A 17,372-nucleotide genomic window follows, 5' to 3' on the forward strand; every position below is an offset into this window, starting at 1 on the left:
TTAACTAATCATTCCTAACCTAGTCTGGCCTAACTTAACTGCCCTAACCTAATCTTAAAATAACCTAACCTAACCTAACCCAAACTAACCTAATTAAGAGCAGTTAGAGAAGACAGCAATCCATCAGACCCCACAACTCACTCTTCTCCTGCCTTAAAACACAGACCAACACTAATAAACACACCCACGATGTGTGTGTGTGTGTTTGAAAACTTGTCTCAATTCGCTAAGTGAGTTGCTATTTGTGTTTGGTTTAACCAGACCTGAGCCTCTCCTTGCTTGCTTGTCTGAGTGCCTGCCAGACATACTGTGTGGACGCACCACCTGGGAAAGCAGGTACACAAGCAAGGTGAGAAAAGTGGATAACTAACACAAATGCGACACAGAGAGATGTTATAGAGACTGGTGTAAGTGGCCCAGATGGTAATGAAAGGGGAATGAGGTAGGGAAGTGACGTGGTGGTAGAGTCTATACACAGCTTCAAAAGGAGATTTAACAGAGCCCAAAGAGTTTGGAAACGTATACACAGGTCGGAATAGGTTGAGAGACGGGGGCCCAGCCAGCCAATTAAAAGTATACATACACATACACAGACAGACAGACAGACAGACAGACAGACAGACAGACAGACAGACAGACAGACAGATACAAGAACTCTGATACAATTATAATCAGGAGGATATCTTGCCACATGTAAATATGAAGTTTATTCTCTCATTACTCCACTCCATAAGAAAAAAAGAATCCAGTTTTGCCTACCAGAGGCGAGTAGCCATCAGACATTTATGCATTAAAGTGTCTAATAAATGTCAATAAATCCGTCAAGATAAAGAAAAGATGTACAGGTTTCGAAGGAAAAGGCTTGATGAACCCCTGACCCAGAAACGTACCAACCCAAGCAACCCACCTAACCTATCGAGGCCAATACATATAAAGCGTCAAAACAACGGTTATCTTGAAGTTATCTTGAGATGATTTCGGGGATTTTTTTAGTGTCCCCGCGGCCCGGTCCTCGACCAGGCCTCCACCCCCAGGAAGCAGCCCGTGACAGCTGACTAACACCCAGGTTCCTATTTACTGCTAGGTAACAGGGGCATAGGGTGAAAGAAACTCTGCCCATTGTTTCTCGCCGGCGCCTGGGATCGAACCCAGGACCACAGGATCACAAGTCCAGCGTGCTGTCCGCTCGGCCGACCGGCTCCCGACTGAACTGTTCAGACTGAACAGACGGTGATTTAATTTGTAAACTAATAAGTCGCATTGTAAACAGATTGCTACATTACGTAAACAAATGCGACGAACTAAGTGAGATTACAACCTCAACAGACTGAACTAACTGAACAGACTGAATAGACTGAACAAACTGAACAGACTGAACAGACTGAACAGACTGAACAAACTGAACAACTGAACAGACTGAACAAACTGAACAGACTGAAAAAACTGAACAGACTGAACAAACTGAACAGACTGAACAAACTGAACAGATTGAACAGACTGAACCGACTAGTTTCTAAAGATAAAACCAAATTTTCCATCCGGGGATGCTGCAAGTAATTACTTTGAAATATTTTTAAGCACAGGAAAAAAATAGTAAAAAAAAAAATGTGGACGTATTAAATTTAATTTCGACAATAATGACATTATCATGGGAACTCGGAGCGAACTATTTTAATTTTCTCTCATTAATATATAAAAAAGTATTTCAACGTGAAGTCTGTCATTTGAGACAAATTAATAATGAATTTGAAATTAAACTATACTGCTATTTCTTATTTCTTACAATAGCTCCATCATCATCAGCATATGAGAGAGAGAGAGAGAGAGAGAGAGAGAGAGAGAGAGAGAGAGAGAGAGAGAGAGAGAGAGAGAGAGAGAGAGAGAGAGAGAGCAAAATAGAATAATGAAAATTGTACAAGCAAATAGCAGAGAGAAAGAGAGAGAGAGAGAGAGAGAGAGAGAGAGAGAGAGAGAGAGAGAGAGAGAGAGAGAGAGAGAGAGAGAGAGAGAGAGAGAGAGAGAGAGAGAGAGAGAGAGAAGAGAGATAAAAGAGATAGCAGAGATAATGTGATTATAATCAGAAGCCAATATGCAACCGGGTCATTAACTTTCCTTTCATTAACTGAACTCCATCTCTAGAAAACAGAAACCCAGAAAAGTTCTGGGATAATTACCATTTCTTATAACTTTGAAGATTCATTATTATACTTATGAGTCATTTATAATCTATTATCAAATCCAAAAGTAACTGGGAAATGCACAAAATGTTGACCCAACCTTTAACGTTGGTCAAGTTAGAAAATCAAATTCAAAATTATTGAATCATTTATAGTCTATCTAAAGCAGACTTTGAAACGTTCTAAATTCCACATGACAGTATTCTCTCTAGAGTTAAAAAGGAACATGAGGGATTATGTGTTGATGTGTCCATGTATACATATGAGAGTATGTATATACGAGTCAAGATTTGTGTATATATGTTCTAGTACTAGCAAGTCTCTACCTTTATACTTTATTATTATATATATATATATATATATATATATATATATATATATATATATATATATATATATATATATATATACATATATATATATATATATATATATATATATATATATATATATATATATATATATATATATATTTAGTGAGTATGTATGTATGTATGTATGTATGTATGTATGTATGTATGTATGTACTCACCTAATTGTACTCACCTAATTGTGCTTGCGGGGGTTGAGCTTTGGCTCTTTGGTCCCGCCTCTCAACTGTCAATCAACTGGTGTACAGATTCCTGAGCCTACTGGGCTCTATCATACCTACATTTGAAACTGTGTATGGAGTCAGCCTCCACCACATCACTTCCTAGTGCATTCCATTTATTAACTACTCTGACACTGAAAAAATTCTTTCTAACGTCTCTGTGGCTCATCTGGGTACTAAGTTTCCACCTGTGTCCCCTTGTTCGTGTCCCACCCGTGCTGAAGAGTTTGTCTTTGTCCACCCTGTCAATTCCCCTGAGAATTTTGTAGGTGGTTATCATGTCTCCCCTTACTCTTCTGTTTTCCAGGGATGTGAGGTTCAGCTCCTTTAGCCTTTCCTCGTAGCTCAATCCTCTCAGTTCCGGGACGAGCCTGGTGGCATACCGCTGAATCTTCTCTAACTTTGTCTTGTGTTTAACTAGGTATGGACTCCAGGCTGGAGCTGCATACTCCAGGATTGGTCTTACATAAGTGGTATACAGGGTTCTGAAAGATTCCTTACACAAGTTTCTGAAGGCAGTTCTTATGTTGGCCAGTCTAGCATATGCCGCTGATGATATTCTTTTGATGTGGGCCTCTGGGGACAGGTTCGGTGTGATATCAACCCCCAGATCCTTCTCTCTATTTGATTCTTGCAGGATTTCCCCTCCCAGATGATACCTTGTGTTCAGCCTCCTGCTCCCTTCGCCTAATTTCATCACCTTACACTTTCCAGAGTTGAACTTCAGCAGCCATTTTCTAGACCATTCCTCCAGTTTATCCAGGTCATCCTGTAGTCTCTATCTTCATCCGTCTTGATTCTTCTCATAATTTTTGCATCATCAGCAAACATCGAGAGGAATGAGTCTATACCCTCTGGAAGATCGTTCACATATATTAGAAACAGGATGGGTCCAAGTACTGAGCCCTGTGGGACTCCGCTGGTGACATCTCGCCACTCTGATGTCTTCCCCCTCACCGTTACTCGCTGTTTCCTGTTGCTTAAGTACTCCCTTATCCACTGGAGCACCTTCCCTTTTACTCCTGCCTGTTGCTCCAACTTTTTTAACAGCCTTTTATGGGGTACTGTGTCGAAGGCTTTTTGGCAATCCAGGAAAATGCAGTCGGCCCACCCTTCTCTTTCCTGCCTAATTTTCGTTGCCTGGTCATAAAATTCTATTAACCCTGTGAGGCACGATTTACCATCTCTGAACCCATGTTGGTGGTGCGTTACAAAGTTATTTCCCTCCAGATGCTCTACGAGCCTTTTCCTCACGATCTTCTCCAGCACCTTGCATGGTATACAAGTTAAGGAAACTGGCCTGTAATTCAGTGCCTCTTGCCTGTCACCCTTTTTGTATATTGGGACCACGTTAGCTGTCTTCCAACTTTCTGGTAAGTCTCCTGTTTCCAGTGACCTGTTATACACCATAGAGAGTGGCACACTTAGTGCTTCTGCACCTTCCTTTAGTATCCATGGTGAGATTCTATCAGGCCCAACAGCCTTTGTCACATCTAGCTCCAGCAGACACCTTTTGACCTCATCACTGGTGAGGTCAAATTCCTCCAAGGTTTCCAAGGTTGCCGCCTCCTCATTTAGTGCAGGGGCTTCTCCTTGTTCTATTGTGAAGACCTCCTGGAATCTCTTGTTGAGTTCTTCACACACCTCCTTGTCATTCTCTGTGTATCTGTTCTCCCCTTTCCGCAGCTTCATCACTTGTTCCTTCACTGCTGTTTTCCTCCTGATATGGCTGTGGAGCAGCTTTGGTTGGGTCTTGGCTTTACTCGCGATGTCATTTTCAAACTGTCTCTCTGCTTCCCTCCTCACTCTGATGTACTCATTTCTGGCCCTCTGGTACCTCTCCCTGCTCTCTGGTGTTCTGTTATTTCTGTAGTTTCTCCATGTTCTTTTACTCAGTTGTTTCGCTACCTTACATTCCTGGTTGAACCATGGGTTTTTCTGTTGTTTTTCGTTTTTCTCCTTTTGGACGGGGATAAACCTGTCTGCAGCTTCCTGGCACTTTTGGGTGACAATATCCATCATGACCTGCACATTCTTGTCTCTAAGTTCTGTTTCCCATGGTATTCCCATTAGGAAGTTCCTCATCTCGTCATATTTTCCTCTTCGGTAATTCAGTCTTTTCCCCTCCACTCCCATCCTTGGATAGGTTATCCCTACCTCCACCAAGTACTCAAAGGTCAGTACACTGTGGTCACTCATTCCTATGGGGGCTTCAACTTTGACTTCCCTTATTTCTGTATGCATACATACATATATGTATGTATACATACATACATGTATGTATGTATGTATGTATGTGTATACAGTCAAGACAACATTCACTAAACAACAATTTATCAAAGTCCGTATTAGAAGAGCAAAGAAAACGCGGGATGCTTGCGGTGACTATGACAGAACGTGACAGCAATAGAAAAAGAGTAACACAAGCCATGCTAGCGAAAGAAACAGCCCAGCGAGTGATGAGGAACGTGAGACAGGTTAGACGGTAATTTAAACAATGGGGCATTTTAGTGGTACAAGTAACTTTGTGAACATTACACAAGCGTTCGAATAATATTGGACACGACTCATGATTTTTTGGAAAGTGTTGAAAATGACATCCGAGCTCTTGCTAGCGTCGAAAAATTATGATTGTTTGTTTACATTGGGTTTATGTGTTGGGTGAAGTCATGTTTTTTTTTTTTTGCCTGTTACCTGAGGTCGTGGGCGTGGGTGTGGGTGGCTTGCCAGATGAGCGTGATGGGCGGGTCACCGTGGGCGTGACAGAGGAGTGACGCCCGCGCCCCCCGTCTCACCGTCACTGTCTGCTGGAGATCGGAGTCGAACCTGGGCGGCGCTGCAGACAAGGCAAGAGTAACTCATCAATCAAGGCAGACATCAATCACGGCTGACCTCAATCAAGACAGACCTCAATCAAGACAGACCTCAATCAAGGCAGACCTCAATCAAGACAGCCATCAATCAAGGCAGACCTCAATCAAGACAGCCATCAATCAAGGCAGACCTCAATCAAGACAGCCATCAATCAAGACAGACCTCAATCAAGACAGCCATCAATCAAGACAGCCATCAATCAAGGCAGACCTCAATCAAGACAGCCATCAATCAAGGCAGATATCAGTCACAATGACGTGGCTGAACAATAACATAACTCACACACATGCAAGTGAAGACGTCTGAGAGCCTCCCTCTCACAGTCTTGACTTGACAACGGTCCAGGGAGGACCCAAACGATGTCTCTTTCATTCCCATGTGTCTTTTTGGGGAACTTGTTAATTAATAACTTTATTCACATCGTATTGTAGTATATAATTGACTTAATTTAAACATTTGTAAAGTACATTATTTATTTATAAAAGAAAAAAACTATGAATAATATCCAAACATTGATTAATTGTCATATTTTTTTCTCGTGGTTTGACAATTTGGTTACATACTGAGCTTAATAAGAGTATGTTCATGGTCACTACATTTTGGCTTGCCTGATGTATCAACACAGGGACGTTCACTGTTTTATGTGACACACACACACACACACACACACACACACACACACACACACACACACACACACACACACACACACACACAGGCTAAACAGCCTGTTGATAAAGACAGGCTGTTTAACACAAGGGGCACACGCACTAGGGGACACAGGTGGAAACTGAGTGCCCAAATGAGCCACAGAGATATTAGAAAGAACTTTTTTAGTGTCAGAGTGGTTGACAAATGGAATGCATTAGGAAGTGATGTGGTGGAGGCTGACTCCATACACAGTTTCAAGTGTAGATATGATAGAGCCCAATAGGCTCAGGAACCTGTACACCTGTTGATTGACAGTTGAGAGGCGGGACCAAAGAGCCAGAGCTCAACCCCCGCAAGCACAACTAGGTGAGTACAACTAGGTGAGTACACACACACACACACTGGAATCTGTAAACCAGTTGATTGGTACACACATGAACATTACATCCTAGACTGTGTGTCAACTTAGCTGTTTAAACAGAGGTCTTAGCTAACGTCGCATCAAATGCTCCACATTCCTATAGTGTTGATGATAAGAGATCTGCTTGAGAGGTTATCTTGAGATGATTTCGGGGCTTAACGTCCCCACGGCCCGGTCCTCGATCAGGCCTCCTTTTTGTTACACATCCATAGGAAGCAGCCCGTAGCAGCTGTCTTACTACCAGGTACCTATTTACTGCTAGGTGAACAGATGCATCAGGGTGAAAGAAACTCTGCCTATTTGTTTCCGCCTCCACTGGGGATCGAACCCGGAATCTCAGGAATACGAATATCGAGCGCTGTCCACTCAGCTGTTAGGCCCCTATCCAAAAGATGTCCAAAATTCTTGCATTATATCAACATTTGACTTCAAATAGAGTAAGGAAATACAGCACATGCAAGAGAATTGTGCCATGCATAAATTTAGAGCCGTCTGGGAGGACACTCCACGTATAGGCCGCTATAATTAATGTTTCCTGGCTAGATGATGTGTTAACTTTACATAATGTATGTTAAGTGCTGCCTAAATGACTGATGACTTCAACTGTATTATCTAAATGAAAGGTTGTGAGTTGGGTGTCACCGCATAGACACTATTGCAAGTCTGTATCACGCAATAACGGCGTTAGTCACATGTACACACACACACACACACACACACACACACTGGAGAGAAGGGACTTCGTGACAAATCGCCAACATGGATTCAGGGAGGGTAAATCTTGCCTTACAGGCTTGATAGAATTCTACGATCAGGTGACACAGATTAAGCAAGAAAGAGAGGGCTGGGCGGACTGCATTTTCTTGGATTGTCGGAAAGCCTTTGACACAGTACCGCATAAGAGGCTGGTACATAAGCTGGAGAGACAGGCAGGTGTAGCTGGTAAGGTGCTCCAGTGGATAAGGGAGTATCTAAGCAATAGGAAGCAGAGAGTTACGGTGAGGGGTGAGACCTCCGATTGGCGTGAAGTCACCAGTGGAGTCCCACAGGGCTCTGTACTCGGTCCTATCTTGTTTCTGATATATGTAAATGATCTCCCGGAGGGTATCGATTCATTTCTCTCAATGTTTGCGGACGATGCTAAAATTATGAGAAGGATTAAAACAGAAGAGGACTGTTTGAGGCTTCAAGAAGACCTAGACAAGCTGAAGGAATGGTCGAACAAATGGTTGTTAGAGTTTAACCCAACCAAATGTAATGTAATGAAGATAGGTGTAGGGAGCAGGAGGCCAGATACAAGGTATCATCTGGGAGAGGAAATTCTTCAGGAGTCAGAGAAGGAAAAAGACTTGGGGGTTGATATCACGCCAGACCTGTCTCCTGCAGCACATATCAAGCGGATAACATCAGCGGCATATGCCAGGCTGGCCAACATACGAACGGCATTCAGAAACTTGTGTAAAGAATCATTCAGAACTTTGTATACCACATATGTCAGGCCAATCCTGGAGTATGCAGCCCCAGCATGGAGTCCATATCTAGTCAAGGATAAGACTAAACTGGAAAAGGTTCAAAGGTTTGCCACCAGACTAGTACCCGAGCTGAGAGGTATGAGCTACGAGGAGAGACTACGGGAATTAAACCTCACTTCGCTGGAAGACAGAAGAGTTAGGGGGGACATGATCACCACATTCAAGATTCTGAAGGGGATTGATAGGGTAGATAAAGACAGTCTATTTAACACAAGGGGAACACGCACAAGGGGACACAGGTGGAAACTGAGTGCCCAAATGAGCCACAGAGATATTAGAAAGAACTTTTTTAGTGTCAGAGTGGTTGACAAATGGAATGCATTAGGGGGTGATGTGGTGGAGGCTCACTCCATACACAGTTTCAAGTGTAGATATGACAGAGCCCGATAGGCTCAGGAATCTGTACACCTGTTGATTGACGGTTGAGAGGCGGGACCAAAGAGCCAGAGCTCAACCCCCGCAAACACAACTAGGTGAGTACAACTAGGTGAGTACACACGCACACACACACACACACACACAGTCATAGATTTAAACTAGCTAAACACAGATGCCATAGAAATATAAGAAAATTCACTTTTGCAAACAGACTGGTAGACGGTTGGAACAAGTTAGGTGAGAAGGTGGTGGAGGCCAAGACCGTCAGTAGTTTCAAAGCGTTATATGACAAAGAGTGCTGGGAAGACGGGACACCACGAGCGTAGCTCTCATCCTGTAACTACACTAAGGTAACTACACTTAGGTAATTACACACACACACACACACACACCTGAGCCTGGTGGAGGCTCTCATGGCCAGATGTAGACGACTCTCAGTTGTGTTATAATGTTCCATTGATTATCCACAACGTATAAAATACAGAGTCCTAACCTAACCAGACACCCACACGAACCCCAGCCCACCTACCTAACCCAACCTACCAATGCATAGAAAACGTGGATACTTGTGAAATGCTGCTGTTCATAGTTGTTTCTAATTTGTATGTTGGGGGGACTATACCGTACACAATGAGATGCATTAATAGAGAGGACGGGTTGCTTAATACAGGACAGAGATAATAACGTTTGCTGAATATATTTAACATTTGAATGTAATATACTTACTTGGGAACATAATATACTGATATGTGAATATAATATACTTTGCCACAGCGACCATCACATAATAACATTACAAATATGACACAAAAAGCACCGAACGGGAGCAGGAAATATATGCAAATTTTATGAAATAAAAACATTGGAACTCGCCAAAGCTCCCACCGGGTAATTAATGCAACCAATCACAAAAAATGCAATTCTATTCAAAATCTAAAAAATGTAATAGCTGTATAATATATATATATATATATATATATATATATATATATATATATAAATATATATATATATATATATATATATATACATACACACACTCACCATTAACAGTGAGCTTGACCAGGGCCGACAGACCGCCGCCCACACCATTCGAAGCTTCACACAGATACTGGCCCTCGTCCTCCGCCCGCGCGCCCACCACCACCAGGCTGCCGTTGTTGGCTACGCCCACGCCCAGGCCAAGCCCGCCCCCTAAGATAGGGCTGTACTGGCCGGGCTGCTCCTCTGAAAGATAACCCCCTATTGTAGCAGCCAATAGTTACTGTGTTAACTGCTCTTTATGGTGTGGTTGCTATTTTGTATTTTATATTATTTTATTTTTGTATTTATATATTTTTAATGTATTTTCTGCTATTGTATATTACAGTGGTTGTAATGGAACTACAAGCACAAGACTGACTACAACCACCAATATTATTATTAATATTATTATTGATAACGATAAAAATACTTATAACAATACTTTGAGTGATATGGAAGAACATTTAAATACTTATAATAATAAATAATAATAATAATAATAATAAAAAATGAGAAAAATAATTTTATCATTGACTCATCAGTGTGATTCCTCTCTGTGTAATAAAAATAAAAATAAAAATAATAATAAAAATAATACAAGTCAAATGTGATAATTATGGAAAAAAATATTGTATCACCTCATTGTTTCCTTTGCAATGACAAAATGCAACGGATTAATATAAAAATACATCCATTAGTTAAAGTATAAGAAAGATCTTTAACTCCCCTTGTCATAACTGGGTTAAAATCCCCCATTTTTAAGGACCACTCCCGTGTCCTTAATGTCACAATATATTCCTTTGTAATTAACGTTAAAAAGGTGAACTCTGACACACAAGATTAACAAAGGTAATACCTCCCGAAAAAATTCATTGGGGAGGAAGAGTGTAAATTGCATAATTGTGTTTTGTTAATAAAAATCAGCCATTAAAATTACATTTTTCTCTTAGAATTCAAATATCAGTATCGATAATAATTGTTGGAAAAAACTGGTAAGAATTATTAGAAAATTATTAGTTTGCAAAAGGTAGAGTAGGAGGAAGAGGGGAGAGAAGCAGTGGAAAGGAGGGAGTGACGGATTCAAGATGGAGAGAAGGAGGGAGGGAGAAGAAAGAGAGGGAGTAATGGAACAAACAAGGGAGGGAAGCAAGGAGGAAATAGGAACGAGAGAGAGAGAGCAGGGGTCAGGGAAAGAATAGAGGGTAGAGGATAGATGAAGGAAGGAAAAGTGAAGAAAGGGAGAGGAAGACATGAGGTAGTGAGAAGGGTGGCTGAGGAGAGAAGCTGAGGAGAAAGTGTGAACAACTAGATGGACAAGAAAGAAGGGAATGAGACAAGGAGGAGGTGCAAAAAAGAAAGAAGGAGAAATGGCGAGACGGCCGGAGAAAGTGACATAGAGATCAAAGAAAATACAAATATGGACATTGGAAAGTCGACCAGCTCCCCATCAAGAAATATTTACATAAAATCTAACATTTCCCAACATTAATATTGACACAGTATTAATAATGTCTAGGAATATTAACACACAGTATAAGCAATTCAGCTTCTCTAATAATATACAGACGATGAGTCACAATAACGTGACTGAAGATATGATGACCAAACCACACATCAGAAGATGAGGAGACGACGACGTTTCGGTCCGTCGAGGACCATTACCAAGTCGTGTAATGGAAACAGAGTGGAAGAGATAAACAAAATAAAACAAGAAATTGAGAAGCAAGTAATAGAAAGAAAACGGTAAGAATAAGTCAAAGGTAAGAAAAACACTAAGATGTAAAGTTAAGAATAAATAATAAATATAATATTCCCTACTTAATATCAAGTTAATGTTTCTGTTTAATAGACCTCTGCCAGTCTGAATGCTTGTTCAGTAATGATTGAGATAATATATCAGGTGCAAGCTTCACAAGCGACGGGATGTTTAAGACGGAAAGGTGATGATTGCCTGACCATCCCTATCCCTGAGTCCTCTCTCTAACAGCCACAATCCCTGCCACCCTCTCTCTAACCATTTCTCCATTTCTATCCCTGTGACCTATCCCTCTACCCGTCTCTATCCCTTTGTTTCACGCTCTAACCATCACTTTATTACTGGGCACCAATCTATCCCTGTGGCTCTTTTTCTATCCCATTGTCTTCTTGAACAATATTGCTGAGTCCTTCTCTCTCTCTCTCTCTCACCACTCCAGAGGGGCCAAACCTCCCTCCCTCCCATTTCCCCCTTTCCACCTTCCCCTTCCCATCTTACCTCTGGTTCTCCTCCAGGTCACCTTGGGAGTGGGGAAGCCCTGGGCGTGGCAGGGGACGACCACGGCGCCTCCAAGGGTGACAGAGGTGTCCCTGGGGGCCTCTAGCCACGACGGCGGCACTGTAGGAGGAGTCAAATACCCGTCAAGAAGAGTCGACCCTCCGGAAGGAGACATGAATGCCTTCTCTGACAGTGACGTGAACTACACTTACTTCCTTCATAGAATATTAGGATATATTTGACTTTAATATGCAACAAATGTTAGACAAAAATGACTATTACATACTGTCTGAAAAATCTGTGTAAAATTATGGATACATTTTGAGCATATTTATAAACAGTTACACAAAAACGCTAATGCATTTTATGCTTACAAAATATGGGTAAATATCAAGGCAGCAAGTGGTTATTAATACTTGATATTATATATATATATATATATATATATATATATATATATATATATATATATATATATATATATATATATACATACACACACACACACTTGCAAGAAAGTTGTTTATGCAAGGCAAAATGCATAAGTACATATTGTACTTACTATGCAAAGAACATAGCTTAAAATATAGGTAGTTCAATACAGTAATATAAAAATTACAAGTGTATACACTATATAAAATTATGATATGCTTTGTTTATAACAAAGACAAGACAAAAAGGGTTCTGTTGAGTTAATAGAAATGTTGATATTTCTTGTTTTAAAGCTCATAAGAGTTACTAAAGAAAAATATTGATCATTCTAACAGGGTTAAAAAGTACAGTACTATTATTCATTATAAGAGAGAAGATAAGACTGCTGACACAAGAGGTGACATGTAAATGATGGGTAAGAGTGGGGTAAGTGTGCCGATATCTACTGGAAATTCTAAGCTTTCTCAGGCCAAGATACACTCAAGATAACACGTGTGGCAGAGATACAAACTAGAATGTCATAGATCATCTGGAGATCAAGCACCAACGGGAGAAAGGAAAAAAGGTTTCCTCGTGGCTGGCATATCACAAGCTGACAGTCTTGGAACTAAGAGGAATGAACAAGCTAACAGTATGGAAGCTAAGGACCGTACTCACACCAGCCATGTTCCCCTTAGTCCTGATACACTCAACACCCACCCAAAGTGGGGTGAGGATATACACCCAACACCCACCCAGAGTGGGCGCAGGACATACACCCAACACCCACCCAAAGTGGGGCCAGGACATACACCCAACACCACCCAAAGTGGGGCCAGGACATACACCCAACACCACCCAAAGTGGGGCCAGGACATACACCCAACACCACCCAAAGTGGGGCCAGGACATACACCCAACACCACCCAAAGTGGGGCCAGGACATACACCCAACACCACCCAAAGTGGGGCCAGGACATACACCCAACACCCACCCAAAGTGGGGCCAGGACATACACCCAACACCCACCCAAAGTGGGGCGAGAACATACTCCCATTATCATGAGTGTGTAGTCCTCTCCCGTGCGATATGTGATTGGTATTGTGTTATTAAAAGAGGTTCAGCTTTACTGTGAATGCGGCCGCCAGTGTTCAGACAAGCTAACATGTACAAGATAAACCTTTACCTAAGACTGTAATTAGTAATTTAAGGTTAAAGAGATGCGCTACGACCAGGGGGTGTTTAGGGTAGTTAGGCTCGGAGCGGAACACTTGTTACAGGCCAGGTCATACAGGTCATACAGGTCCTTCACCTCTGTCGGTAAACAGGACAGTTAATCCGGCAGACTTGATTCCTCAACCAATCAGCGGATTCCTTTGATATGCCTGAGTTTATTATTCAACCAATCAGCGGGTTTCTCTGATATGCCTGAATTTCAGCTAATCAATGAGGACCTTTCATATGCCTTAGTATATCCTTCAGCCAGTTAGCTGGTCCCTGCGATATGCCTGAATGTCAACCAATCAGCGGGTTCCTCTGAAATGCATGAGATTATAATTCAGCCAATCAGTGAATGCGTTCTGCATCATAGTGAGGTGATCATGCAGCCGGACGGACGCGTTCTGTGCTCGGTATTAGTGAAGCACAGAACTCTGTGATTACATAGCCCAGAGAACAAGAATTCCGGACCTCGCCTGAGGATGGTTTATCAAATGCTCTCTACGCCCGGGTTTCCAGCGCTGCTCAAGACAGATCCCTCAGCTTCTTAAGTCACCCTTAAGAAGGTACCCTTCTCTCGTACCCTACTCTCCTTCCTGCTTTGTTTAGCATTCCTCCTTCTCTCCACTTTTCTACTTCTCTCATGCGCAAATCATTGTTTTATATGTGTCTGTGGAGTGTGCGGGTCTGAGGTGATGGTGGTAGTGCCAGTGTCACTGCCACTGGCACTATTGCGAGCTGTGCCACTGCTACCGACACTCTCCCTACCCTACGTCTACGTCACCCTTCTCCTACTCCTCCTCCTCCTCTCCCTACCTTCGCCCTACCCATCCTTACCCATCTTCGTCCTACTGGTCGAAGAGGCCTGGTCGAGGACCGGGCCGCGGGGACACTAAAAGCCCCGAAATATTCTCAAGATAACCTCAAGATAGATCTCAAGATACTACAGCTTCACAAGCATTCGTATCTGGTGCGTTACTTTCCCCCTCTGCCTACCACCTTTCCTCGCCCTCCCCCCCTCTGCTTACTATCTTTCCCCTCTCTCCTTAAATGAAGGAAGACCCGGACCATGTCTTCTTCCTCCCCTCGTCCACACCTGACAGATCCACACACACCTCTGACATTCCCGCTCTTGTCACTCTCAGCTCTCACTACGTCCACGTTCTCTCACGCTCGCAGCGTCCCGTGATACTTGTCATTCTATCCGAGAATTACAAATGTATACGGATATCAGCGATGCAGTTTGGAAAATGATTCGTACATTCTGAGATAAGTTGCGGAATCACATTGATGACTATAAAAAATTCAGAGTTAGTTTCATTTTTTTTTTAATTTATTGATTTCTATTATAATCATCTGAACTTGTAGGCCGATTTTAGCTTTTTCAGTAAAAACGGTAAATCTGTAGTTTGAATATTTGATGAGATTTTAAGTGGGACATTTTAATGGTAACTGACGGAGGTAGGTACGGCGGACAGCATCGATCTTCCCCAGGCGGACAGAAGTAATATTCCCTACGTGGACAGAAACGGACAGGCGGACAGAAGCAATATTCCCCCAGGCGGACAGAAGCTATCAATACATTACCACTGTCAGGGACTGTCACCCCTCACACACTAACTTCAAATTTCCAATATTTTATTCAGGATTAATTAAGCCCCAAGCTGTCGAGAGACGTTGTGGCCTATCGCCCGTCGGGGCCGAGCATGTGATCTCGGTAATGGTGCGTGATTGTGAGGGGGTCGTGGAGAGTGTGTCAGCTGGTGAATAATATCATCATCATCATCATCATCTCCCCCCTGCCCCCCCGGGTCTGTCTCCAGACACCACCGTCACGGTTTAATCTCCAGACTCACTCTAGCATCCCTTCCTGGGCATCACATCGGGAATATCTGTCTCAGGCGACGTCAAGCAGCTTCCACCTCAATTGCCTTGTCTCTCTCTCAGTCTCTCTCTGCCTCTCTCTCTCTCTCTCTCTCTCTCTCTCTGTCTCTCTCTCTCTCTCTCTCTCTCTCTCTCTCTCTCTCTCTCTCTCTCTCTCTCTCTCTCTCTCTCTCTCTCTGTGCTACAGTAGTTTGGGAGTACCAATGCATGTCCTAGATGTGGGCTGTATATTGGGGGCCAGGACAACGAGATAGGACAACGAGATAAGATAACGAGATAGGATAACGATCAGGATCGGATAAAGTTCCTGATTAAGTCAGTCATACGTACAGACATTCACCCGTTTTCTTTCATAATACTAAAATTAAAATTCAATGTAAAACTTCCTGCTTTTATTCATTTATAATAAATAATTTTCTCCTACCATTAGCACATACCGATATATGACAAAGCACATATTTACTTTTCCTGCTCATGTAGAAATATTCTTTTAACTAGTGATCCCAAGAATCATGTCATATATTGTTTATAAATCAAAAGATATACTGAAATATATTTGTGTATGGCTAATAATCTTCTCCCAGATATACGCACTAATATCTATATACTTGATTATCTCCCCTTAATTAAATTGTCATAAACCTTTTCGATGCCTCTTAATGGGCAATTACCTGCCCTTTATAACCCCCTTAACCTAAATGACTGATCAATAAAGCATAATCCAACGAACATTTACTAGTAATACCATTAATCACATATTAAATCATAACCCATTTAGTTATTAAAATATAGTCCAATAAAATCTACTGGTAATACCATTAATCACGGATTAATATATCACCCAATAAACTCTATATATTATGGTAATTCCATGTATTTCCCGTCGCTAACTATAAGCAAACTATATTTGTCACACCATAATTTTTGTCCCAATTCGCTAACTAATTTGAATTCAGTAAACTCTTAGATTGGCTGACAGTACCATGCATCTCCCCGTCGATAAGTGGGACAGTAGAGTGCGTGTATGCTTTTGACGGTAAACTAGTGACGGTATACTTGTGACGATGGAAACCCTGAGACTCTACGTATGAGGGGAGAGGGGGGGGGAGGCGGCCTAGGCGCAGAGGTAAACTCACAATTCAGGCTACGAGAATATATATATATATATTATATATATATATATATATATATATATATATATATATATATATACATATATATATATATATATATATATATATATATATATATATATATATATATATATATATATATAATATGTACAAACTTCTATGTCAGGCTATGATGCGAAATGATCAATCAAGAAATATAAAATTTTAATGAGAGAATATAAAAAGGTCAAAATATTAGTATTATTTGGTTTAATAAAAATACATTCAAAACATGCTTTTAAAAAAAACATGCAATAAAAATGGTGGTAATAAAGTAGGGGTTAAACAAACTGAAATATTACCTGTCATGGTGACGCCTCTCCGTCTCAAAAATCTGACTTTCAAAATTAGATAATTTTTTTTGTCACTTGTGGATTAAAAAAAAAATTGGAGGCTCCAGTACGCCTTTCAAAAATCAAATCAAGAAGATGATGAATCATGGTAAAAAAAGTAAAAAATGTAGAAAGTAACATATATATATATATATATAGTTCTAGTGGAAATGAATGAAACTGGTTTGAAAAATATGGTGAGGGGTAATAATGGTTGTTTGATCAGGTGATGGACATAGTTCCTATTGGAGTCATGACTGCGTAAACATGTGTATTCTCTCAGTACTCTCGCTTGATATCTGAGTTAGCGTGTATATATATGCTTGGCTTCTATTATTCTTATGTGTATTAATCTATGTGTTCATACACACACACACACACAAACACACACACACACATTATATATGTATAGGTTAAAAAAAAATATATATATATATATATATATATATATA

At 41.2% G+C, this 17,372-nt stretch overlaps 1 protein-coding gene across 5 annotated transcripts in view; it reads right to left on the reverse strand.

The window, feature by feature from the left end:
* LOC123758917 (cell adhesion molecule Dscam2) overlaps positions 1–17,372 on the reverse strand; it is a 355,224-nt gene that overhangs the window by 24,718 nt on the left and 313,134 nt on the right. For all 5 annotated transcript variants that reach the window (XM_069334603.1, XM_069334604.1, XM_069334605.1 and 2 more), the window contains exons 15-17: positions 11,903–12,022; positions 9,670–9,852; positions 5,464–5,605 (exon numbers count right to left, since the gene is read on the reverse strand). In XM_069334603.1, coding sequence (XP_069190704.1) covers positions 5,464–5,605; positions 9,670–9,852; positions 11,903–12,022 — 445 coding nt within the window. The remainder of the gene's footprint in view (positions 1–5,463; positions 5,606–9,669; positions 9,853–11,902; positions 12,023–17,372) is intronic.

Source organism: Procambarus clarkii, chromosome 31 (genome assembly GCF_040958095.1).
Source record: "Procambarus clarkii isolate CNS0578487 chromosome 31, FALCON_Pclarkii_2.0, whole genome shotgun sequence".
Classification (NCBI taxonomy): Eukaryota; Metazoa; Arthropoda; class Malacostraca; order Decapoda; family Cambaridae; genus Procambarus; species Procambarus clarkii.